We start from the raw sequence: 27,264 nt of genomic DNA on the forward strand, positions 1-27,264 counted from the left end.
AGGATTATAAGTCATGCTGCTATAAAGACACATGCACATGTATGTTTATTGAGGCACTATTCACAGTAGCAAAGACTTGGAATCAACCCAAATGTCCATCAGTGACAGACTGGATTAAGAAAATGTGGCACATACACACCATGGAATACTATGCAGCCATAAAAAAGGATGAGTTCGTGTCTTTTGTAGGGACATGGATGCAGCTGGAAACCATCATTCTCAGCAAACTATCACAAGAACAGAAAACCAAACACCGCATGTTCTCACTCATAGGTGGGAACTGAACAATGAGATCACTTGGACACAGGAAGGGGAGCATCACACACAGGGTCCTATTGTGGGGACGGGGGAGGGATAGAATTAGGAGATATACCTAATGTAAATGACGAGTTAATGGGTGCAGCACACCAACATGGCACATGTATACATATGTAACAAACCTGCACATTGTGCACATGTACCCTAGAACTTAAAGTATAATAAAAATAAAATAAAAAATAAAATAAAAAATAAAAAAAAAGCTAAGATAATTATTTACCCAAACTTTGGTGAACGAGTGGGTGACAGTAGGGTTAAATCAAGGAATAAATGTTTGCAAAGCGAAAATTGTAAGAAGCACCCCCTACCACCACAGGTTCAAAAACAAACAATAACAAATACAGTGGGCTCACTGAATGCTTTCATGCCGCATTGTTTATTGCAAAGGCATCTGTATGATTCTTGCATACTTTACCAATTTTTATTTTATGATAATTTGTATATATTCATTCACTCATTCATTTTCCAACCTGCTTAATCCAATCCAGGGGTCACAGGTGGCCACAACTATCTCAGCAGCTCAGAGCATTAAGGTGGGAACCAAACCTGGACATGACACCATTGCACTGCAGGACACACTCACGCTCATCCACACTCACTCATACTGGGACAATACAGACACACCAATTCACCTAAGTGGGATGTGAGAGAAAACCACAGTATTCCAAGAAAACCACCCAAATATGGAGAGAATGTGCAAATTCCACACAGACAGTGGGGCTCCAGCTAGAAATTTATTTTCTTCTTCAATGTTATAATGAAATAATGTTGAATGAAAACACGTTATTCAAGGACGGGGTATACTCCTGAAAATAACCCCAAGCAAAATAACTGGATATGGCAGTTTCCCATCAAACTATCACTTAAAAGCTATGTTGCTGTTTTTTCAATTTCAGTCTCAGTTATGACCTTAGAACACTATAGCTCCAAGCAGTGACAACAGAAAACTGACAAAAACAGTATAAAATTCATCTCAGAAATAACTATCTTTAATTTCTCTCCTTGAAGTCATAAAAATACAAAGGTTAAATTTTAAAGAAAAATGGCAGGCATACAATTTAAATAAACAAAGAATCACTGATTAACAATTAGCTTAAAATATCCTTCTGAAAAATATGCTTTTTACCTCATTTCTTTCAGTATTTCCATCTTAGCTGACAGATTTTTCATTCTGGTATCTATACAGGTCTTCAGAGTGCTTTCTAAGTGATTAGTCAAATCCACAGCAGCTGCTTTCTCTTGCTGAAACAAAGAATAAGCACATTCTAGTGTGACCCAAATAGGAAACTGTATTTCTGCTATAATTTAAATAATTTTTGGCCGGACATAGTGGCTCACGCCTGTAATTCCAACACTTTGGGAGGCCAGGGAGGGCAGATGGCTTGAGCTCAAAAGTTTGAGACCAGCCTGGACAACACGACAAAACCCCGTCTCCACAAAAAAATACATGGGTGTGGTGGTGCGTGCCTGTAGTCTTAGCTACTTAGGAGGCTAAGGTGAGAGGATGGCCAGAGCTAGGGAGGCAGAGGTTGCAGTGAGTCGAGATTGTGCCCCAGCACTCTAGCCTAGGCAACAAAGTCAGATTCTGTCTCAAAAAAAAAAAAAAAAAAAAAAAAAAGTTTCCAAATTTGAATAAAATAGAATCCAGCTGCTGATTTTTATTTCAAATTAATATTTATTTTTAACTGCTTCAGTTAAATAAAGAATGAAGGCTTTAATGATTCTAAGCAAACTATATATTATCACTCTTGGCACAGCATTTCAGAATTCATTCATCTTTTTTTGGTGCTATGTCTTTTTTTAAATTGTGGTAAAACATAGGTAACATAAAATTTATCATTTTAACCATTTTAAAATGTATAGTTCTGTTACATTAGGTACATTCATATTGTTGTGTAATCATCAGCACCATCCATCTCCAGAACTTTTTCATCTTTCCTAATTATAACTCTGTATCTATCAAACACTACTCCCTATCTCCCTTCCCCCAAGCCCCTGGAAACCACCATTCAACTTTGGGTCCCTACAGATTTGACTGCTCTAGGAACTTCGAATAAAAATACTACATGCAAATATGCCTGTATTAATGTCAAGCAACAACTCCCTTTGGCACAAGGAGTATTTTCTTTTTTTTTTTTTTTAATTTATTTATTATTATTATACTTTAAGTTGTAGGGTACATGTGCATAACGTGCAGGTTTGTTACATATGTATACTTGTGCCATGTTGGTGTGCTGCACCCATCAACTCATCATTTACATCAGGTATAACTCCCAATGCAATCCCTACCCCCCCCCCTCCCCATGATAGGCCCCTGTGTGTGATGTTCCCCTTCCTGAGTCCAAGTGATCTTATTGTTCAGTTCCCACCTATGAGTGAGAACATGCGGTGTTTGGTTTTCTGTTCTTGTGATAGTTTGCTAAGCACTATTCACAATAGCAAAGACTTGGAATCAACCCAAATGTCCATCAGTGACAGATTGGATTAAGAAAATGTGGCACATATACACCATGGAATACTATGCAGCCATCAAAAAGGATGAGTTTGCGTCCTTTGTAGGGACATGGATGCACAAGGAGTATTTTCTAAGCAATAAAGAGAGACATTTCATAAAGATAAATGGGTCAATTCATCAAAAAGATCCAACAATTCTAAATGTATACTTGCATAATAACAGAGCTTTTTAAAAAAATCACAAAATCTGATAGAACAAAAGGGAATAAAACAGACAAAACTACAATAATATTTAGATTTCAATACTTCTCTCTCAGTAGTTGATTGAACAAGTAGAGAGAGAATCTGTCAGGGTCTAAAAGACTTGAAGCCCACTATCAAGAAATTCAGCCTAATATTTATAAAGCACTCCACCCAACAACTTATAGGATACACATAACTTTTAAAAATGAATGGAACATTTCCAGACAGACCATATGCTGGGTAATGAAACAAATGTCAATAAATTTAAAAGAACTGAAACCTGAGTATGCTCTCTGATACCAATAAAATTAAATTAGAAATCAGTAACAAAATATATTGCGGGAACCACTGAGTATTTATCCAAAAGAACGGAATTAACATGCACTCCTAAGTTTACTGCAGCACTATCACAATATCAAAGACATGGAATCAACCTAAGTGTCCATCAATGGATCAAGAAAATGCAGTATATATACAATGGAATACATTCAGCCATAAACATGAATGAAATCCTGTCATTTGCAGCTACATGGATGGAACTGGATGTCATTCTGTTAAACAGGCACAGAAAGACAAATATTTTACATTCTTGTTAATATGTAGGAGCTAAAAAAGTTGATCTCATGGAGGTAGAGAGTGGAATGATAGCTAGGAAGGGTGTGTTAGGGACAGAAGAATAAAGAGAGGTTGGTTAATAAGTACAAACATGCAGTTAGATAGAAGGGTAAGTTCTAATGTTTGATAGCAGATGACTATAGTTAACAATGTATTGTGTATTTCAAAATAGCAAGAAGAGAAATGTCTTGAAATGTTCCCAACACACAGAAATGATAAATCCTTGAGGTGATCGATATCCTAAATACCTACACCTGATCATTACACATTCTAGGCATATGAAAAAATATCACACATACACCAGTAAATATATACAAATACGATGTACCAAGAAAAAAATAAAATATGTATTGGGGAAATCTTCAAATTTGTGGAAATTAAGCACATGCTTCTAAATAGTTCATAGTTCAAAACAGGAGTCACAAGGAAATGTTTTAAATATGCTTCACTAAATAATAAACAAAACATATCAAAATTTGTGGTTTGTAAATAAAGCAATGCTTAGAAATATTTATCTCTAAAAGTATATTATAAAAGAACAAAAGATTTAAAACAATAATATGGAGGACTTCAGGTTTTGGTTTCACATGTAAGGAGCCTGGAAGTCACTATGCCATCCTAACACATTAAAAAGCTGAACAAAGTGAAAATCAACAACTTTTCTCAGATCTGTAAGAAAAGGTGAGATAGGTAGGGTCATAGGGAAAACCGCTACTCCTAAAATTAGACCGACAGGGATACAGAGAATCACAATATAGTGGAACAGAAATTTCTACAGGAAGCAATGCCTAGATAGGAAAATCTGGACTTCTGACAAACTGCTGGAAACTAGGTGTGGGCAAGACTGAGAGTTGAAAGCTCCAGGGGCATCTAGTCATGCTGGCCCCCATGCTTTTGTGAGTTTTACCTCCAGGAGTTAGATCAGGTTCTCACAGTAAATACAGTATCATACATATCATTGCAGTAAAATCCCCTCATGCTTCCAGCAGTGAGAGGGGAAAACAAACCATTTTGAAATATCCCAGAGCACTATGTACTTCTTAATAAGATCTACCCTGGAAAGAAACCAGTTAACCACAGCCTAACCTGCTGAGGTTTCACCAAAGCCTACCCGACCTGGGGGAAGGAAATATCCAACTGCAGCCAGCTCTATCCTTCCACATGGAAGGAGGTAAATACCCAATTCTATCCTATTCTACCATACTATCCCACCTAAAGGGGGAGGAAAAAAATGAGAAACGCTTGTGAATTCACAGGCCAGAGGCATAGACTCACAAAAAGACTGAGATCTAATCACAGGACTATACAACACATCACTCCCCTGTATATCTTACAACTACATTATTAAAGACATAATTAAACCAATTGCTTTTTTACCTGATATATCATATACAGTTATCAAGAAAAAATTACAGCCAGGCACAGTGGCTAATGCCTGTAATTCCAGCATTTTGGGAGGCTGAGGTGGGTGAACTGCTTGAGCCCGGGAATTCAAGACCAGCCTGGACGATATGACAAAATGGTCTCTACCAAAAAAAAAAAAAAGTGCAAAAATTAGCCAGGCATGGTGGTGCACACCTGTAGTCCCAGCCTCCCACTCAGGAGGCTGAGGTGGGAGGATCACTTGAGTCCAGGAGGTGGAGGTTGCAGTGAGCCAAGATCACACCACTGCATTCCAGACTAGACAACAGGGCAAGACCCTGTCTCAAACCAAAAAAAAAAAAAAAAAAGAAAAAGAAAAAATTATAAACTAAAGAAAAACTCAGAACCAGATGTGGAAGGGATGTTGGAATTATCAGACAATGAGTTTAAAACAACTATGATTAATATGCTATGCATTATAATGGAGAAAATAGATAGCATGTAGTAACAACAGATGGGCAATGTAAGCAAAGAGATGGAAATCCTAAGAATGAACCAAAAAGAAGTGTTGGAAATCAAAACACTGTAACAGAAATCAAAAATGCCTTCAATGGACATCCTAGTAGACTGGACGTGGCTGACAAAAGAACCCCAAAACTGAGAAGCAATGACAACAGACTCAAAAGAAACAACAGAAGACCTAAGAATTGTGGGACAACTACAAATCATGTAACATATGAGTAATGAGAATGCCAAAAGGAAAAGAAATACCTAAAACGATACTGACTGAGAATTTTCCTAAACCAAAACATGGATCCAAGAAGCTCAAAGACCACTAAGCTGAATGAATGCAAATAATAATAATAATAAAACTAAACATATCATTTTCAAACTACAGAAAATCAAAGATAAAGAAAAAATCTCAAAGAAGCCAGAGGGCAAAAAACAGCTTACCTATAGAGGAGTAAAAGTAAGAATTATACTCAACATCTGATATACTTTGGATGTTTGCCCCCTCCAAATCTCATGTTTAAATGTAATCTCCAGTGTTAGAGGTGGGGCCTAGTGGGAGGTACTGGTTCATGGGGCAGATCCCTCATGGACGGCTTAGCACCATCCTCTTGGTGGCGAGTTCTCACTCAGTTCACACGAGATTTGGTTAGGACTGACCCCTTCCCTCCCTTGCTCCCCTCTGCTTGCTCCCTCTCTCCCCATGTGATAAGCTGGCTCCCCTTTGCCTTCAGCCAGGATGGTAAGTTTCTTAAGGCCCTCACCAGAAGCAGATTCTGGCACCATGTTTTCTATATAGCCTGCAAAACCATGAGCCAATATAAACCTCTTTTCTTTACAGTCAGTCTCAGATATTCCTTTATAGCAATGAAAACGAATATAACATCTCCTTGGCAAGCATGCAAGGAAGTAGAGAATGGAGTGAAATATTTAAAGCGTTGAACAAAGAAAAGCCACCAACCTAGAACTCTATGTCCTAAATCATCCTGGAAAAGCAAAGATGAAATAAAAGACTTAGAGGGAAAAAAAAAAGATGGACAATGCAACTGCTAGACGTTTCTTGAAAGAAATGTTAAAATATGTTCTTTAAAGAGGAGAAAAACAATATAGGTCAGAAACTTGTCTCCACATAAAGAAGGAAGAGCATCAAAGCAGGAATAAGTGAAGGTAAAATATAAACTTTTATTCTCAATTGATCTGACAGAAAATAGCTTCTTAAAAAATAATAGCAACAATGTATTTGATTATATATGTTTATATGTACATATATATGCTTACACATAATTATATATAAGTGAAATAAAAGACATCAACAACACAAGGAATAAGAGGGAGGAATTAGGATTATTTTCTTATAATAAGGTGCTCACACTACCCCTTAAGTGATACAGTGTTACTTGAAAGCGGGCCTGAATTAATTGTAAATGTCTACTGCAAACACTAGAGAAACCACTGAAAAACATTTTTTAAAAAAGTATAACTGACATGCTAAGAAATAAGAAAAAATAGAATCATATAAAATGCTCAATTAAAGCACAAAAAAAGAGAAAAAAAGTGGAAGACAAAAGAACAAGCAAGAGCATCAGATAGATCTTAATCCAATGCAACCACATCAATAATCACTTTAATGTCAACGGTCTAGATCAGGGGTCCCCAACCCCCAGGCCATGAACTGGTAGGGTCCATGGCCTGGTAAGAACTGGGTCAAGGCTGGGCACGGTGGCTCAAGCCTGTAATCCCAGCACTTTGGGAGGCCAAGACGGGTGGATCACAAGGTCAGGAGATCGAGACCATCCTGGCTAACACGGTGAAACCCCGTCTCTACTAAAAAATACAAAAAACTAGCGGGCGAGGTGGCGGGCGCCTGTAATCCCAGCTACTCGGAGGCTGAGGCAGGAGAATGGCGTAAACCCGGGAGGCGGAGCTTGCAGTGAGCTGAGATCCAGCCACTGCACTCCAGCCTGGGCGACAGAGGGAGACTCCGTCTCAAAAAAAAAAAAAAAAAAGAACTGGGTCATACAGCAGGTGAGTAGCAGGTGAGCGAGTATCACCGCCTAAGATTCGCCACTTGTCATATCAGCGGCGGCATTACAGTCTCATAGGAGCGCAAACCCTATTGTGAAGTGCACACATGAGGGATCTAGGCTGCATACTCCTTATGAGAATCTAATTAATGCCTGATGATCTGAGGTGAAACAGTTTCATCCCAAAACCCCTAACCTCCCTCCTGGAAAAACTGTCTTCGATGAAACTGGTCCCTGGTGCCAAAAAGGTTGGGGACCACTGGTCTAAATACACCAGTTAAAAGACGGACTGTCAGAATGGATGAAAAAGCAAGATTCAAATATACACTGTCTACCAGAACTTACTTTAAATATAAAGATACCTACAGATTAAAAGTAAATGTGGTCAGGCATAGTGACTCACACCTGTCATTCCAACACTTTGGGAGGCTGAGGCTGGAGAACTGCTGAAGACCAGGAGTTCAAGACCTGTCTGGAAAACATGTCAAGACCCCATCTCTTAAAAAAAAAAAATGCCAGGGATAGTGGTGCATGCCCGTAGTCCAAGCTACTCAGGAGGCTGGGGCAGGAGGAGGATAGCTTGAGCTATCCTTGAGAGGAGTTCAAGGTTGCAATGTGCCATGATTGCACCACTGCACTCCAGTCTGGGTGACAGAGTAAGACCCTGTCTCAAAAAAACAAATAAAATTAAACAGATGAAGAAAAATATACCATGCTAGCAATAATCAAAGGGAAACAAATTAACATAGGTACTAAACACTAGGAGCTACACTAATTTCACACATAGTAGACTTCAAAGCAAGAAAAGTTTTCAGGGATAAAGAGGAACACTAAACAATGATAAAGGGGTCAATTCTCTGTATGTGCCTAATAATAAAGCATCAAAATATATGACTCAAAGACTAACAGAACTGCAAGGAGAAATAAATAAATCTAGTATTATAGTTGGAGACTTCAACATCCCTCTATCAGAAGTGGACAGATCTACCATGAAAAATCAGTAAAGATACATTTGAACTCAATACCAATAAATTAGATATAACTAACATCCATAGTCTACAGTGGATAATTAACATCTACAGACTACAGCTGACTCTTGAACAAAGCAAGTGTTAGGGGTGTCAACCGCCACAGTCTTGAAAATCTATGTGTAGCTTTTGATTCCACAGAAACCTAATTACTAATAGCCTACTGTTGACCAGAAGCTTTATTGATAAGACAAGCCATCAGTTAGCAAGTATTCTGTATGTTATATGTATTATATACAGTATTCTCACAGTAAAGTAAGCCAGAAAAAAGAAAATATAAGGAAAAGCATAAAGAAGAGAAGATATATTTACTACTCATTAAATGGAAGTGGATCATCATTAAGGTTTTCATCCTCCATCATCTTCACATTGAGCAGGCTGAGGACAAGGAGGAAGACGAGAGGTTGGTATTCCTATCTCACCAATGGCAGAGATGGAAGAAGTGGAAGGGGAGGCAGGAGGGGCAGGCATAACTGATGTAACTTTTATTTAAAATATCCACATATAAGTGGACCCTTGTAGTTCAAACTCATATTCAAGGGTGAACTATAGCTCATCCAACAACAGCAGAATCTACATTCCTGTCAAGATCATATGGAAGATCCACCAAAATATGCCACCACATTCTGGGCCATAAAACACACCTTAACAGTTAAAGGAATAGAAACCATACAATGTCTGCTTTCAGGCCACAGTAGAATAAGTTAGAAATCAATAACAGAAAGATAATTGAAAAAAAATCTCAAAACATGTAAGCATTAAACAACATTACTAATAACACATGAGTCAAAGAAGAAATCTCATGAAAAATTTAAAAATACTTTCAAGATAAAAATACAACTTACCAAAATTTGTAGAATGTAGCATAGGCAGTGCATTGACAAAAATTAACAGCATTGAAATGCATATATGTCAGAAGTGAAAAAAAAACTAATATTAATAATCTAAGTTTGCTCCTTAGGAAACATAAAAAGAACAGCAAATTAAATCTTAAATATGCAAAAATAGGAAAGTATAAATCAATCGATCTGAAAACAGGAAATCAAGAGGAAAAAAATCAACAAAACCAAAAGTTGATACTTTGAAAAGATGAATAAAATTGGTAACACTATAACCAGGCTAATTAAGAAAAAAAAGACAGAAGACACAAATTGCCAGTATCAGAAATGAAAGAGGGCATCAGTACAGATCCAATGTAAAACATTTAAATATAACAATGTAAAATTAAAAATATGAACAACTCAAGGCCCACAAATTTGATAACCTAGATTAAATGAACTAATTCTTTGAAAGACATAATCTGCCAAAACTCACATAAAAATAATCTGAACAGATTTATTTCTATTTTTAAAACTGAATCAACCATTAATAAGCTTCCAAAACAGAAAGTGTCAGGCCTATATAAGTTCACTGGTAAATTCTACCAAACATTTAAGGAAAAAACTATACCAATTCTCTGTCATTGAATAGAAGCAGAGGAAATACTTCCAAACTCATTCCATGAGGCCAGCATCACCCTAATACTGAAAGCAGAAAACAGCATTACAAAAAAAGAAAGACACAAACCAATATATGTCATGAACATATATGTAAAAACCTTCCAAAAAATTAGAAAATTGAATCCAACAATGTATGAAAAGAAATACAGTTGATGCTTGAACAACACAGGTTTGAACTGCATAGGTCCACTTACTAACAGATTTTTCTCAATAAGTTACACAAGGTGTGCCTGCCTGTATACCTTGTATAACTTATTGAAAAAAAAATAAGTAAAAATTTTAATTTATTTTAAAATAATTTTAACTTATTTTTAAATAAGTTAAATAATTTTAAGTTAATATTAATTTAAAATTAAATAAATTAAATAATTTCAACTTACAAAATTTTAATAATTTTAACTTATTTAATTTTAAAATAAGTTAAAATTATTGAACTTATTTATCCCTCCACCTGTTCCATCTCTGTCACCTGTGAGACAAGAGCAACCCATGCTCTTCCTCCTCAGCCTACTCAACATGAAGACAATGAGAATTAAGACTTAATAAAGAGTAAATACATTTCTTCTTCCTTACGACTTTCTTAATATTTTCCCTTCTCTAGATTACTTTATTGTAAAGATACAGTATACAATAAATATAACACAAAAAAAGTTTGTTAGAATAAATTATTTCAGAGAGGGGCTTCAAGATGACTCACTAGAGGCCACTGGTATTTGCCTCCTCCTGAAAAAAGAGCCAAAATAGCAAGTAGATAATCACGCTTCAAATAGATCATCTAAGAGAGAAATGAGACTTCAACAGAGAAGTGACAGGAAACACATAAAGCAAGGAAGGAGAAAAAAGAGAAGCAGCCTTCCTGGCTGGTAGCCTGGACAGGCTCCTCAATGCAGAGAAGGGGTAAATGAGAGACCCCAGTGGCCCATATTCTCACTGCAAACTCCTGCAATCCTAGCCCCGAAAGGGACCTTTGATCCTCATGTGCTCTGAGACACAGAGAGCTGCCCAGAGACTACACAACTACATTGCTCCACACAGGGAGCTCATGTTGGGTTCCATACAACCATCCCCCAATCCTAAGCAACTACAGCATGCTGCCATTTTGCGTGCCCAACCCCAACTAGACTGCATCCTGGTCTATGGCCCAACATCCCGTACAACTCCACAACCCTGGAGCAAAGCTGACATCTCCTGCCCACAGCCACCACTGCAGCTGACTGCAAGTACCAGCGAAAACGTAGAAGCCACTGGCAGCAACCCTGTTCACAGAGGAACAGCCATACATGTTGATGGCTCTGAGGAAATGCTATCCTGCTTGCTGCCACCACCACTACTGGCTGCTGCTGCCACAGAATCAAAACACAAGCCACTGGCAGCCACTCTACCCCCAAGAAGGGCAACCATGCATTTTCACAGACCAAGAGGAAAGGCTATCCCATCTCACAACCACCGCTGCTGCCATATCTGAGGCCAAACTGCAAGCCACCAGCAGGAACCCCAACCCCACGAGCAGAGGGGCAGCCATGCATTTTCACATGATCCAAGGGAGAGCTACCCAACCCAGAACCTGAGACAATGCTGGCTGCTGCTGCCACCAGTGTCAAAGTGTGAGCCATTTACAGTGACACTGCTGCCCTAAGCAGCAAAGCTGCCGCACATTTTCACACACCCAAAGGACAAACTTTTCCACCTGCAGCTGCTGCCCTTGCAAACTGCCACCACTGGAGCAAATGTAAGAGCAAAGTACGTGTTCAACAGCCACCTCCATACATCTGCTGCCACTAAAAGTAACCTCACCCTCCCTAGTGATAGGGCTGCAAAGCAACCACCGCCACCCCCACTCAAGCATTCCACTGGAAACCTGGGCATCATCCTGTACCTGCCTACCACCATCAGAGTCTGCACTCACCACCTGGACCTGAGGACAGATCCACTCCACCCAGCTCCACAGCCTCTCTTCACCAGTGTCTGAGCACACCACCCAAGGCCCTGGGTATCACCCAGCCCAGTCCACTGTTGGCACCTGAACACTCCTCCCCAAGGCCCAAGGTCAAGCCTGCCCAACCTGGCACTACCAACACAGCTAGCATCCACTTGCACATGCTGTCGGCCTGACTGACCCACTCAGCACATCACAGCCAGCACCAACACCAGTGTAGATCACTTGGAAAACACAAGTCATTGCTATCACCCACATCGTGCCCATTGCCTAGGAGCCCAAGAACACACTCACCTGTCTGGCCCACCACTACTGCTACTAGCACCCAAGCAAGATTCCTGGAAACCCAAGCATTGGCCAACCTGGGCTCTCTAACATTAGTGCCAGCATGTGCTGTCCTGGAAACCAAGGACAGGCATGCTTGGCCTGGCACTGCCACCACTGGGGTCTGAGGACTGGCAAACCTGGCATTCCTATACCCAGCAAAACTTCTCCACAGCCCCCACTAACAGCCACAACCTAAGGCATTGAGGAAATCACAAAAACCACTGACTGTTTACATCCAAAGGAATCATACTAAGACTATACTACTGCATGAACCCAGAATTAAAGCCAAAGGGCCCTACCCAACCAACACCATAGGTACATCTTCAGGAAAAGGTCCTCCCCTACAAAATTATTTCCAAAAAACTGGAAGAAGCAACTGTTACACCCGATGCACAAATATCAATGCAACAAAAGAAACATGAGAACACAAGAAAATATAACTCCAAAGGAAGTTAGTAATTCTCCACCAAGAGACCATAATCAAAAAGAAATTTTAAAATTCTAGATTAAAAATTCAAAATACTGATTTTAAAGAAGCTCAGTGAGATAAAAGATAATTCTGAAAAATAAAGAAATCAGAAAAACAATTCAGGTTATAAATGAGAAATTTACCAAATAGATATCATAAAAAAAAAAAAAAAAAAAAAAACAGAAATCCTAGAACTAAAGGATTCACTGAATGAAATACAAAACACATTCTAAAGCTTCAACAATATACTAGATCTAGGCCTGGCATGATGGCTCACACCTGTAATCTCAGCACTTTGGGAGGCTGAGGCAGGAGGATCACTTGACTCAGGGGTTTGAGAAAAGCCTGGTCAACATAACAATACCTCATCTCCAATAAAAATTTAAAATATTAGCTCAGCATGGTGGCATGCACCTGTAGTCCCAGCTACTCAGGAAGCTGAGGCAGGAGGACTGACTGAGCCCAGAAGTTGGAGGCTGCAGTGAGCTGTGATTGTGCCACTACACTCCATCCTGGGCAACAAAATAAAACTCTGCCTCAAAACAAAACAAAACAGCAACAAAATATACTAGATCAAACAGAAGAAAGAATTTCAGAACTTGAAGACAAGACTTTTGAACTAACCCAGTCAGTCAAAAATAAAAAAGAACAAAAAAGAATGAAAAAAGCCTACAAGGCATACAAGACATCATACTGCAAACAAATATTTGAATTTTCAATGTCACAGAAAAAGAGGAAAAAAGGGGTCAAAAACCTCTTATATTGAATAATAGCTGAAAACTTCCCAAGTCTAGCAAGAGATTTAGACATTCAAATAAAAGAAGTTCAGAGATGCCCAAACAGATAAAATTTGTAAAGGTCTTCTCCCCAGCATATAATAGTCAAACTGTCAAAAGTCAAAGACAAAGGTATTTCTAAAAACAGAAGGAAAAAGGCATGTCATCAATTATATGGAAACCCCCATCAGACTAACTGTAAATTTCTCAGTAAAATCCTTACAGCAGAGAATGAAACGATATATTCAAAGTGCTGAAAGGAAACTGCTAGTCAAGAATACTACAACCAGCAAAGTTGTCTTTCATGAATGAGGAAGTAGTAGTCTTTCCCAGGCAAGCAAAAGCTAAGGGAATTCATCAGCACTAGACCATCCCCACAAGAGATACTTAAGGGAGGACAATACCTGGAAGTGAAAAGGATGACAATCTGTGATCATAAAAACACATGAAAGTACAAAACCCGGCCGGGCATGGTGGCTCACACCTGTAATCCCAGCACTTTGGGAGGCCAAGGCAGGCGGATCACCTGAGGTCAGGAGTTCGAGACCAGCCTGGCCAACAAGGTGAAACTCCGTCTCTACTAAAAAGTACAAAAATTAACTGGGCGTGGTGGTGGGTGCCTATAATCCCAGTTACTTAGGGGGCTGAAGTAGGAGAACTGCTTGAACTCGGGAGGTAGAGGTTGCAGAGGGCCAAGATCGTGTCATTGCACTCCAGCCTAGGTGACAAAGCGAGACTCTGTCTCAAAAAAAAAAAAAAAAAAAAAAAAAAAGTATAAAACCCACAGAGTAGAGCAAACACACAAGTAAAAACAAGAAAGGAATCAAATGTTCCCACTACAGAAACACATCAAACCACAATGATAAAGAATGAGTGAGAAAGAAAATAATCAAGATGGCCAACTAGATAAGCATATGCCTTCTCCACAGGGAAGAATCAGAATAGTAAGTAGACGTATTTTAAACAGATTATCTAATAACGAACACTTGGATTCACCAGAGAAGAGACAGAAAGCCCCAAAAGTAAGAAAGTAGAGGGTTTGAGGAAGCATGCCTAGCCGGAAAACAGCTGAGAGCCAGGAAAGGCTACTGTATGCAGGGAAATAGTAAGAGAAAAATCCCCAGAGCTCTCAAACAAGCTTTTACAACACTGGCTATAGGAGAAACCTTCCATCCACTAGGGCCTCGCACCTCACGGAGCTGCCTAAAGATCACACAGAGACATTCTTCCAGAAAAGGAATCCACACAGAATCCCACAGGCACCCAAGTCTGGAGCAGCCTCAGCAAGGAGCTACTTTAAGAGTTTAGATACCAGGGACCTATAGACATGGCTGCAGCCACTGTACTGCTCCAAAAAAGGAGGAAAACAAGCATGCCCATGCACCCCCAGGAGGATACTTGTCATCCTGCTACAAGCTGCTGTTGAGACTGAAACATAAGTAGATCACACTCCCTACACCTTCTTGCTCATGCTGCTTGGCTGGGTGGTGCCCCATTCTCTCTAGCCCCATGCCCAAGACACCATTTTCTGAGTTCAATGCTGGGCTGAGCCCTGCCCTTGGCCTGAGTTGGGGCTGACATGGCCCCAGTCACTGCCCAGCAAAGGACCAACAGGGAAACCAGGCTACCCCACACATATCTATAGAATACCCACCACCCTGCAATGGGCTGCTGTGAAACTGAGACACAATCAGACTACACTTCCCACAGTTTTCTGCCCATGCTGCTCGCCTGGGTGGTGCCCTAGTATCCCAGGGCACAGGCCAAAACTGTCATTTTGAGAGTTTAATTCTGAGCTGTGCCCCAACGTTGGCTTGAGTTAAGGCTGACTGCAGCTACTGCCCAGCCAAGAAGGGGCAGAAAAGCCAGGCTCTCCTACGCACACCTGCGACAACACCCAAAGCTCTGCTATAGGCTGCTGTGAGACTTAGACTTGAGTAGAACACAATCCCCACGGCTTCATACCAACACTGCTCACTAGAGAGGGGCCCCACCCTCTCTAGTCACAGTCCTACAGATGGCACCCTTATGAGAGTTTAGAGACATTGTTTGATGCCTGGCAACAGTAGCCACAGCAGACATTCTAGCCTCTGGTCAGAGACTGGGGCACCTGCTCTGGAACAAAGGAATCTCTTTGTTACCAACTGTGTCCCTGAAATTATTGGTAGAGTTTGATTCTAGGTGAAATATCTGATTCATGCTAGTTTGATCAGCCAATCTTCATGAGGGTGATTCAGGTTACATGCGTGTATACATATGTCAAAATTTACCAAACTCTACACAGCACTTGTGCATTTTTACTGTATGTAAATGGTATCTCAATATAGCATATTAGAAAATAAAATTAGTATTCCCTAACCCTATTCATTAGACATTCCATAACCTAGAAGCAAAGACTAAATCAATAGCTATATACAACCCTAGCACCCAAAGTCTGGTATCTAAATACCTCTTGCCACTAAAAAGAACTACAGCTTGGAGAAATAAGTCTTCCAGGATTAGCGTAGGAAATGCAGATGAGCATGGAACGTCTTGTGACACCAGAAAACAAGGAAGCTATCAGACTACGGGAATCACATCAAAAGGACAGAGCAACAACTTAAAAAGACTTCCAAAGAGTATAAGCTGGGCATCAAAAAGAATAATGGCTACAGCGAATTAAAACACTCATATATGTTTAAAATTCATTAGTTCATAATAACACTTAAGGAGAACAAATAACCCTTGCTGGTCAACACTGGACAATGCCAGGGAATAAACTTATTTTTCTGAAAACATGTACATATAAAGGGAATGAATCAAGTTATCTTGCCTTTACTGAACAAACTAGGCTTCACCATGACCAAATAGTTGGAATTTTCCTTCTAAGAAATACAGAACCTGATGAAAACATGGCTGCAGACAGCAATCATCGATGGCTGCAAAAATCATTAGGTCACAGATTAATGAAAAACTTAATGGTGATTTATCCATTATGAATATCATCTGTTATGATGTCAAAAGGACACAGCAGCTAATTTAAAAAGACTTCAAAGGGGATAATGTGTGCATTGAAAAGAAAAAAAATGGCTTCAGTGGATTAAAACACTTCAAATGTGTTTAAAATTCATTAATTTAGCAAGGCATGGTGGCTCACCTGTAGTCCCAGCAACTCTGGAGCCAAAAGAGGAACGGTTGCTTGAGCCCAGAAGTTTGAGACCAGCCCAGGCAACATAGCAAACCCCCCTGTACAGAAAATACAATTCCATGCTCGTGGACAGGAAGAATCAATATCATGAAAATGGTCATACTGCCCAAAGTAATCGATAGATTCAATACTATTCCCATCAAACTACCATTGACTTTCTTCACAGAACTAGAAAAAACTACTTTAAATTTCATATGGAACCAAAAAAGAGCCTGTATAGCCAAGACAGTCCTAAGCAAAAAGAACAAAGCTGGAGACATCACACTATTTGACTTCAAACTATACTGTAAGGCTAGAGTAACCAAAACAGCATGCTACTGGTACCAAAACAGATATAAACATCAATGGAACAGAACAGAGGCCTCAGAAATAACACCACACATCTACAACCATCTGATCTTTGACAAACCTGACAAAAACAAGAAATGGGGAAAGGATTCCCTATTTAATAAATGGTGTTGGGAAAACTGGCTAGCCATACGTAGAAAACTGAAACTGGACCCCTTCCTTACACCTTATACAAAAATTAATTCAAGATGGATTAAAGACTTAAATGTAAAACTCCAAACAATAAAAGCCCTAGAAGAAAACCTAGGCAATACCATTCAGGACATAGGCATGGGCAAAGACTTCATGACTAAAACACCAAAAGCAATGGCAACAAAAGCCAAAATTGACAAATGGGATCTAATTAAACTAAAGAGCTTCTGCACAGCAAAAGAAACTACCATCAGAGTGAACAGGCAACCTACAGAATGGGAGAAAATTTTTGCAATCTATCCATCTGACAAAGGGTTAATATCCAGAGTCTACAAGGAACTTAAAACAAATTTACAAGAAAAAAACACCACCACCAAAACATGGGCAAAGGATATGAACAGGCACTTCTCAAAAGAAGACATTTATGCAGCTAACAAGCATATGAAAAAAAGCTCATCATCACTGGTCATTAGGGAAATGCAAATCAAAACTACAATGAGATACCATCTTACACCAGTTAGAATGGCAATCATTAAAAAGTCAGGAAACAACAGATGCTGGAGAGGATATGGAGAAAGAGGAACACTTCTACACTGTTGGTGGGAGTGTAAATTAGTTCAACCACTGCAGAAGACAGTGTGGCAATTCCTCAAGGATCAACAACCAGAAATACCATTTGACTCAGCAATCCCATTACTGGGTATATACCCAAAGGATTATAAATCATTCTACTATAAAGACACTCACACATGTGTGTTTACTGCAGCACTATTTACAATGGCAAAGACTTGGAACCAACCCAAATGCCCATCAATGATAGACTGGATAAAGAAAATGTGGGCTGAGCACAGTGGCTCATGCCTGTAATCCCAGCACTTTGGGAGGCAGAGGCAGGTGGATCACCTGAGGAGTTCGAAACCAGCCTGGCCAACATGGTGAAACCCTGTCTCTACCAAAAATACAAAAATTTTCCAGGCATAGTGGTGGGTGCCTGTAATGCCAGCTATCAGGAGGCTGAGGCAGGAGAATCATTTGAACCTAGGAAGCAAAGGTTGCAATGAGCCAAGATCACGCCATTGGGGATATAAATAAGGCAAGTTTTAGTTTAAAAAAAAGAAAAGAAAAGAAAACACAAAAATTAGCCAGGAATGGGGCACACGCCTGTAGTCCCAGCTAGCCAGGAGACTGGAGTAAGTGCATTGCTTGAGCCCAGGGTCAGAAGTTGCAGCGAGCAGAAATTACACCACTGCACTCCAGCCTAAGCAACAGAGCAAGACTGTCTCAAAACAAACAAGCAAACAAAACCAAAAAAACTCTGAATAATGAGATTTGGGGAGCTTCTGGGTTGATGAACACATCCATGACCTGGGAGGGTGGTACACTCAGAGAGGGCATGGAAGCTCTGTACCTCCTGCCCCAGTACCTTGCCTTATGCCTATCTTCCATTATTTGGCTGCTTCTGAGTTATATCCTTAATAATACAACTCTTAAGTATAGCACTTCCTTGAGTTCTGTGAGTAGTTCTAGCGAATTATCTAACCTGAGGGAGGGTCATGGGAAACCCCGAATTTATAGTGGGTAGGTATGTATGCAAGCAGCCTGGGGACCCCACTTGTGCCTGGCATCTAAAGTAGAGGCAGATTATGGAACTGAGTCCTTAACTTGTAGGGTATATGCTAAGTACAGGTAGTGTAGTGTCAGAATGAAACTGAATTATTAGACACCCAGTTGGTGTCAGAGAATTGGAGAACTAGTGCAGGAACAACAGATTTGGTGTAAAACACACCCACACACACACACACACACACACATTCATTTATCAACCACACTGTATTCCTGGGGGGGAAATATTTTTGAACTAGAATCTGAGCAAATCTGGAGACCTGATTACCATAAAAGAAGACACACATGGAGATCAAAAAGCCAGTTAAGCAACACAAGGATACAGATTAAAGCAATTTAAGAGAAATATCAACCAAAATGCAATGTATGTGCCTAACTGGGATCCTGATTGGAGAGAACTACAATCAACATGTCTACAATCATGTGGCATTCATGACACAATATGGCAAATTTGAATACTGCCTAGATATAAATAATATCAAGGAATTATTGTTTATTTTTAAGTATGAATAGTATTATTACTATGTTTTTTTAAAGTCTTTTTCTATTAGTCATACATACTGAAGACTATGAAATAATAGCAATGGGACTTCTAAAATAATCCAGGAAGTATAAATTTTAAAAAGATTGGCCATGTGTTATAATTGTAAAAACTGGGTGATGGGTACATGAGAATTAATTATTCAAGTCTCTCTCCTTTTACAGTGTTTGAAAATTGCCTTAGTTGAAAAGTTTTTAGAACACAAAGGGAAATGTAAATTAGAAACTATTAAATTTTCAAACATCCAATGAAATCCAAAGATGATTAGTCTGGAGTATAAGACAAAAATTCACCTATAAACAAATACAGGGATTAGCAAAGAAGTAGAGGATGAGGTGGGGAAGGAAAGGAAAGTGACAGAAAAATAAATAGCAGCAGATGAGTGCACAGATTTCCCAGTTGGACACTCTTCACCTTAAGCCACTGAACATACCTGCAGCTCCTGGGCAATCTGTTCTACTTTCAATTCTAATGCCTTATAACTTTCGAGAAGAGCGTCCTTCTCTGTTTTAAGTTTTTCATTTTCTTCAATCAGTTTCTGGTCCTGCTTAATTTTTGCCAGGCTGACATTAGACCCTAAATTAAAGTCACCAACAGCCAAACTTTCCCTATAAAAACAAATTCATTTATTTTAAAAAACAAACTGAATAAGGATGACAGAGAAAACAAATCTAAGTTATCTTGGTCTTTTTATACCACAATATATCTGAAAGTTAATTTTGAAAACTAAAATATTTACCTAGTTCATAATATTAAAAAATAATTTAATGCAAACAAGATTTTATAACTGAAGTCATAATTCGACAATGCCTCTAATTCACAAAGAAAATATATTCCAACTTCTTCATAGCACTATCAACTACAGAGAACAAAGTAAAAAGCATTTCTGTATTAGTTTTTTTCCAATGCCTCCTCCCTGTGATCCCCCTGTTCACCGCCTCCCCCACCATTTGACAGTTTAGCTCCTAAAGCACTGAAGAGATCCCATCAAACAACTATATCATCCAAGATACAGCATCATGTCTTGGATCATGATATAGAAGACTGTTTTGATACATATAAATATCAAATCTGGCTTTCTGCTTCAAGTTGATGATTCAAAATTATCTAAAAAGTAAGCTATTCGGAATAATCAAACTCCACCACAAGTTTTCACAAGAAGAAAGAGTCTCACTTTTATTTAAAAAGTAAAGGCAATTCTCTGAAACTCTTTAAAATATTCCTAAAGTCATCGGAAAAATTTCAAATCTTATCTGAAATTCTGACTTTGCCTGAATAATTCAGATTTGGGAGCAGATTTTTATTTTTGATAAGTGTATTCCAATGAGTTGGCATGAAAAGTTTGTATGTAAACTTTTAAATAATTCAGGAATTATTTTTCTTTCAAAATAGCTTGTAATGAAAATACCCCTGCTAAAGCAGAGAGGAACACATTTGAGAAAAGTAGAAATATCAGCATCAGCCCTTAAAATCACTGACACAGTTAAGGATTCCAAAAGCGTAAGCCTTAACTTCTATTCTACTATGACAGGGACCTCTACAATGAATTAGAAATAAGTGAAGACTAAATTCTTACTTTGGAAATGTCATAAGATTTCCTGCATCATTTTCATTCTTCAAGTCAAGAGTCAGCTTCTCACTTAAGTGCCCCTTGGGCCTGCTGAAAGTTGACTGGTTTGATCTATGCCCCCACAAAGGAATGGGGCTTTTGAGGTTCCTGAGAACAAGTTGACCAGGATCCAATTTTTTTTCCTCACAGATGTCAGTTCTGGAAGTAAGTTTGCATTTCTCTGCAAATCCTTTCTTAAACACTTCTTCCCCTATATCCACACTGCCATACTCAGCCTGAGCAATAACTGTTCCATCTTGAGAGGTTGCTTTAATTCTCATTTTTATTTCCTTTTCGAAAATCAAGCTCCCCAAAAAGGTTGTGCCCTAAGAAAGAAGAAAACATAAACCAGCTACACCAACATGTTTCTCTTCCCTTATTTTGTTTCTACTCATTTTTTCCAAGCATCATATTTCTTCATTCTAAAATCTCTATATACAGAAGTCTTACCTTGATGTTGGCTATAATATGCAAATATACATCTCCACATATATGAATGTATTCCAATTACACATTTGCTAAAATGAAGTTGAGCTAAATACTTGTATAGGCAGCCATATTTATAAACCTAAAAATGTATTACTAAGTAAATATCCTAGAATAGTTTTTTTTAACCCAGCAGATTACGTTGACTACTTTGGCCCCAACTAAATATAATGCTCTCCTGAAAAGCAACAGCACATAAAAATGAATCTCTGATATCTAGAAAAGGTACTCAATTTTACAAAACTTTAAAAGTTTTAGAGGCACTCAGGAACTCTGATTTTAAAGTAAGACAAACAGAAGTGAAAAAACAAACTGAAAGCACAAAATACAAATTATTTAAAAATCAACAAACTGAAATTATAAAATGTGAGGTGTCACAAATACATATTCAAAACTTTTTTTTTTCTTCTTTTTTGAGACAGAATCTCACTCTGTTGCACAGGCTGGAGTTCAGTGGCACAATCCTGGCTCATTGCAACCTCCGCCTCCCCTATTCAAGCGATTCTCCTGCCTCAGCCTCCCCAGTAACTGAGACTACTGGCACACACCACCATACCCACCTAATTTTTATATTTTTAGTAGAGATGAGGTTTCACCATGTCAGCTGAGCTGGTCTCAAACTCCTAACCTCAAGTGATCCACCCACCTTGGCCTCCCAAAGTGCTGGGATTAGAGGGGTGAGCCACCTTGTCTGGCCTTCTACATTCAAAACTCTCTTAAACAGACTTTTGCTTAAGAGGGCTGCAACTGTACAACTGGCATATGAGAAATTAGGTGCTTGCTAACTTTGAGCTCTTGAATATCCATCAACAGAACTAAGCAAAGATATACCTAAAACATATTCGGGATTGGAACATATTAAAACTTAATTTTAGTAAGAACTTATCTACTCCTCCATAAAATTGTAATTACTAAAATTACTTTGACACAATCTTAACTACTCTTCCCAAATTTCTCTAGGTTATTTTCCTGATTTTTACCCTGTGCATACTATAAAGGAAATTAAAAGTAAGTATTCTTTTTCAGAATATTATATAAAGGATAAATTTAAAACACAAAATGGGTAGGTACTGCTCAAATTTACTGGTTCACAACTTCCTTGAAATAGGGACATCATCTGATGAAACGTATCTCTCTTAGAAGGTGGAGCTGTGGCCGGGCGCGGTGGCTCAAGCCTGTAATCCCAGCACTTTGGGAGGCCGAGACGGGCGGATTACAAGGTCAGGAGATCGAGACCATCCTGGCTAACATGGTGAAACCCCGTCTCTACTAAAAATACAAAAAATTAGCCGGGCGAGGTGGCGGGCGCCTGTAGTCCCAGCTACTTGGGAGGCTGAGGCAGGAGAATGGCGTAAACCCGGGAGGCGGAGCTTGCAGTGAGCTGAGATCCGGCCACTGCACTCCAGCCTAGGCGACAGAGCGAGACTCCGTCTCAAAAAAAAAAAAAAAAAAAAAAAAAAAAAAGAAGGTGGAGCTGTATTTTTAGCTACATTCCCACTCTATAAATATGAAAAACAATATAGTTTATGCAAACAAAGCAAATCAAATAGGACATCATACCTATAATAACCAGAGAAACAAGAGTGTAAAAAACACACTAAAAACCACCAAATACAAACCAGCCACATTTTTAAAAGAAATAGGGGGTGTGGGGAAGCCAAGGTCCAAGAAACTAAATAATATTTTTAAGAACTATTCTCTCTTTTTTAACTACACAGTAGTATAGAGGGTAAAAGTGAGACTTACATAGGAATTCTTAACCTTTTTGTGGCCATGGGGCTCCTCTATCAGTCAGGTGAAATCTTTGGACTTTTTCTCATAATGTTTTTAAATGCATGAAATACATACAATTACAAAAAAGAATTATTTAATTGGGACACATTTTTTTTTATTTTTTATTTTTTGAGATGGAGTCTGGCTTTGTCACCCAGGCTGGAGTGCAGTGGCGTGATCTCAGCTCTACAGGCACCCACCACCATGACCAGCTAATTTTTTTGTATTTTGTACTAGAGACGGGGTTTCACCGTATTAGCCAGGATGGTCTTAATCTCCTGACCTCATGATCCCTCCACCTCGGCCTCCCAAAGTGCTGGGATTACAGGCGTGAGCCACCGCGCCCGGCCGACACATTTATTTTAACACCAGGTTAAGGATACCTGGGCCTAGAAGGATGCAACTGAAGGGGCAGAGAAGGAGACTCAAACTACATATGCTCAAGAATCACCAACTATCACTACCCAAAAAAAAAAAGAAAAAAATAATTTTGTAGATGGGGTCTTGCTATGTTTGCTCAAGCTGGTCTTGAACTCCTGGGCCCAAGCAATCCTCCCACTTCAGCCTCCTGAGTAGCTATGATTACAGGCACACACCCCGTGCCTAGGTGAAAAAATAATTTTTTAAATCCACAAAACAAAATAAGAAAATACTTTAGGTTAACAAAAACACAGGTTTTATAAATTTTTTAAGGCATAAAATTCAGAAATATACACATCATATCAAGAGGCTTGAATTCACCAAGAATATCAATATAAATAACAAATGAGGTCCAGAAGTTATCACCAATCAAATGGGATCAAGCAGGCAAAGCTAACAACCTCAGAATGTAAATAATTGAAATATATGTTAGGATTTTAATCAATTAGATGTAGTTTTCCAGTTAACCTCTTTCACACAAAAACCCTTGGTTTCAACTCTTATTATCAAAAGTCTATCTAAAAATTCAAGAACAACTTATGCCCCTAGGAAGTCTTTGAAAATTATTGCTGGTATATGTGGAATTATTAATATTTCAAGGAACCCTGTCTTTGGGCAATATGTGAATTCAAATGGAAATAACCTATTTTCTACAAAAGTTTCAATTACCTAAAGCTCAATGTTCTAAAGGTCCATTACTCCTTGCATAGAATTTTTATGCAGGAATCTAATTTTAGATTTCTCTCTGAATTCAAATTCATTTTACTTACAATCACCAATCACAATTAGTACGAAGTTGTTCAAACAGATTCTCCCTGAATCATATATAATCATAAACACAGAACTCTGAACTTGAAGTAAAATCTGAGTCTTCCTCAGTTCCAACTAGCAAAAAGAATGACAGAGTATATGATACATGGGTGTTTTAATACTATACTTTACCAAAAATATGTATGTTTGTATATATATAACATATAAACATTTAATTTTTATCATAAGAAATATATTTTCCACTAACCCTTATGAGCTGGAGATATATATCTGCACTTAAAATATATATTTAGGTATTTAAAAGGTATAAAACTTTTTTTTTTTTTTTTTTTTTGAGACAGGGTTTCACAGCCTTGACCCCTCAAGCTCAAGCAATCCTCGGACCTCAGTCTCCCGAGCAGCTGGGACTACAAGCATGTACCACCATGCCCAGCTAATTTTTCTGTATTTTTTGTACAGACAGGGTTTTGCCATGTTGCCCAGGCTTGTCTCAAACTCCTGGACTCAAGCCATCCACCCACCTCAGCCTCCCAAAGTGCTGGGCTTTAAAGGCATGAGCCACTGCACTTGGCAAAACTTAACTTTTTAAAGTAAATCTGGTCATTGGTTTAGAACATAAGGCTTTCAATCATTAAAAAAGATTAATGTCACTTTTTAGAAATATATTTCATTCTGTTTTCCAAGCTGGTAAGCTTCATTCAGAAACAAGAAAGGATCATTTGCTCTCTACTTTATTCCTCTGAATTTTGCTTGTATATATTAGAAAACTAGCTAAAAGGTCTTTAAATTGTTAAACACAAATTCCAAGCTCTAGCTCTCATTCCCTTACTCTACATATAATTTTTAAAGTCAGGCACGTAGGAACAGTAATGTAATATTCTTGATCTTCAGCAAACTACCATTCTGGGTGTCGATTCTGACTGTGCCGTAGCATAGCGTGAAAGTGTTAGTTAAAAATGTGAAGGAATTTCAGTGCCCAGGACACCTTCTGGAAAAGGGGAAGGAGGGAGGCATTTGTGTTGTTACTGAATCCCTACTGTTCATCTATTTATTCAAATGCTAGATAAACTGATGCTCATCTAACACCTACCTGGCAGGGAAATTAGACATAGAAAAGTGAATACTTATCTCTACAAACTCACTAGGCTTGTAGAGGAGGAAAAAATTACAACTTTATAGGCTTTATATACGGAGTGACTAAAACACCACAGAGGACCGGGTAAGTGGGTATTAGCAAAGACTTCATATAAAAGATTAGAGTTGAAATTTGGACTGAGAATTAATAACTAAACACGGGCCTTTTAAGCAGAGCTATTCAAGAATAGTTCATTTTTTTCCAGAAAATATTGTGTGCCAATTAGCTTAACTCTAATCAATGATCTTTTTACTGAACTAAGCATCCAAATACAAATGTTTAGCCGGGTGGCTCATGCCTGTAATCCCAGCACTTTGGGAAGCACAGGTGGGGGGATCACTTGAGGTCAGGAGTTCAAAGACCACCCTGGCCAACATGGTGAAACCCCATCTCTACTACAAATACAAAAAGTAGCCGGGCATGGTGGCAGGCACCTGTAATTCCAGCTACCAGGAGACTGAGACAGGAGAATCGCTTGAACCCAAGAGGTGGAGGTTGCAGTGAGCTGAGATCATGCCATTGCACTCCAGCCTAGGCGACAGAGCAAGACTTCATCCCCCCCAAACAAAACAAAACAAAACAAAACAAAAATATATATATATATATAAATGTTTATATACAGTACCATCTATAAAGAATCTTTGAAACATACAAAAACATTCTCAGCTTCAGTTTATTCATTCAATTCTAAAATTAACTTTTTTTAATGTCTTTTTCCCACTTGATTCATGTGTATTTCAATCAACACAAATCTGTGCATCTTACTATGAAAAGAACAATAGACTTGAGTTCTAGGCCTAGCTCTTCCCTAATTAGCTTCATGACTTGAAGTCATTTAATTATTCTAGGCTACAATTTCCCTATATGTAAAATAAAGTGAGAGCAGATAATATTCTAAGGTCTGTAAACAAGATTTTAGAGTTTTAGGCATGAAAGAAATCCAAAACAAGCCTCCCCAACCTTGGTCAAAGCATTTATATTAAAGAAGAAAGTAACAAACTTTAGATTTTAAGCCAGAAACTTAGGGTATAATTTTATAATATCTGTATTTCATGTTTATGAAAGCCTGAGTTTTATGTACAGAAATGTTTCTTGTAAGTAACTACATAGCATACAAAACTATACCCAACACACCTACAAGATTCTCAAAGGAAAATAAAGAGGCAATTTTAATTAATTTCAATTAATTAATTTTTAATTAATTTCAATTAATTAATTAAATTTTAATTAATTTCTTTACAATGCGTACAATGATTACATTGTTTTCCACATGAGCTACTTGAGCTGCTATTATAATAATTACAAACCTGATTACTTTGCAATGTAATATCTCTTACCAGCATTACCATTTACCAAAAGAATCATCATTGTACAACGGATTTTAAAAGAGGTAGGATTCCTGTAAGACTACCCCTGAAATTATCGAATGTCTTCCAGAATTAGGTTACCAACCCAAAATTCAGTGGAAAGGAATATGAACTAGAAGCCACATGAGCAAAACATCTGCTGCCAATTTTTACATCAAATAGTATCAGCCTCGGCCAAAATGATAAAATCTGATTATAACCCCGTTAATTTCAAATTTGTGGTATTTATGATCAGGACTAGGTCAAGATCACTTTTATTTAATAAATACCTTCCCAAAACAATTATAGAAATAACTGCATTCATTATTTTC

General features: G+C 38.4%; 1 protein-coding gene across 1 annotated transcript in view; it reads right to left on the minus strand.

Moving 5' to 3' along the window:
* Positions 1 to 27,264, minus strand: part of STK31 (serine/threonine kinase 31) — a 130,794-nt gene that overhangs the window by 77,668 nt on the left and 25,862 nt on the right. The window contains exons 7-9 of the mRNA XM_005549980.5: positions 20,969 to 21,327; positions 19,826 to 20,000; positions 1,445 to 1,560 (exon numbers count right to left, since the gene is read on the minus strand). Coding sequence (XP_005550037.3) covers positions 1,445 to 1,560; positions 19,826 to 20,000; positions 20,969 to 21,327 — 650 coding nt within the window. The remainder of the gene's footprint in view (positions 1 to 1,444; positions 1,561 to 19,825; positions 20,001 to 20,968; positions 21,328 to 27,264) is intronic.

The sequence above is a fragment of the Macaca fascicularis genome, chromosome 3 (assembly GCF_037993035.2).
Source record: "Macaca fascicularis isolate 582-1 chromosome 3, T2T-MFA8v1.1".
Lineage (NCBI taxonomy): Eukaryota > Metazoa > Chordata > Mammalia > Primates > Cercopithecidae > Macaca > Macaca fascicularis.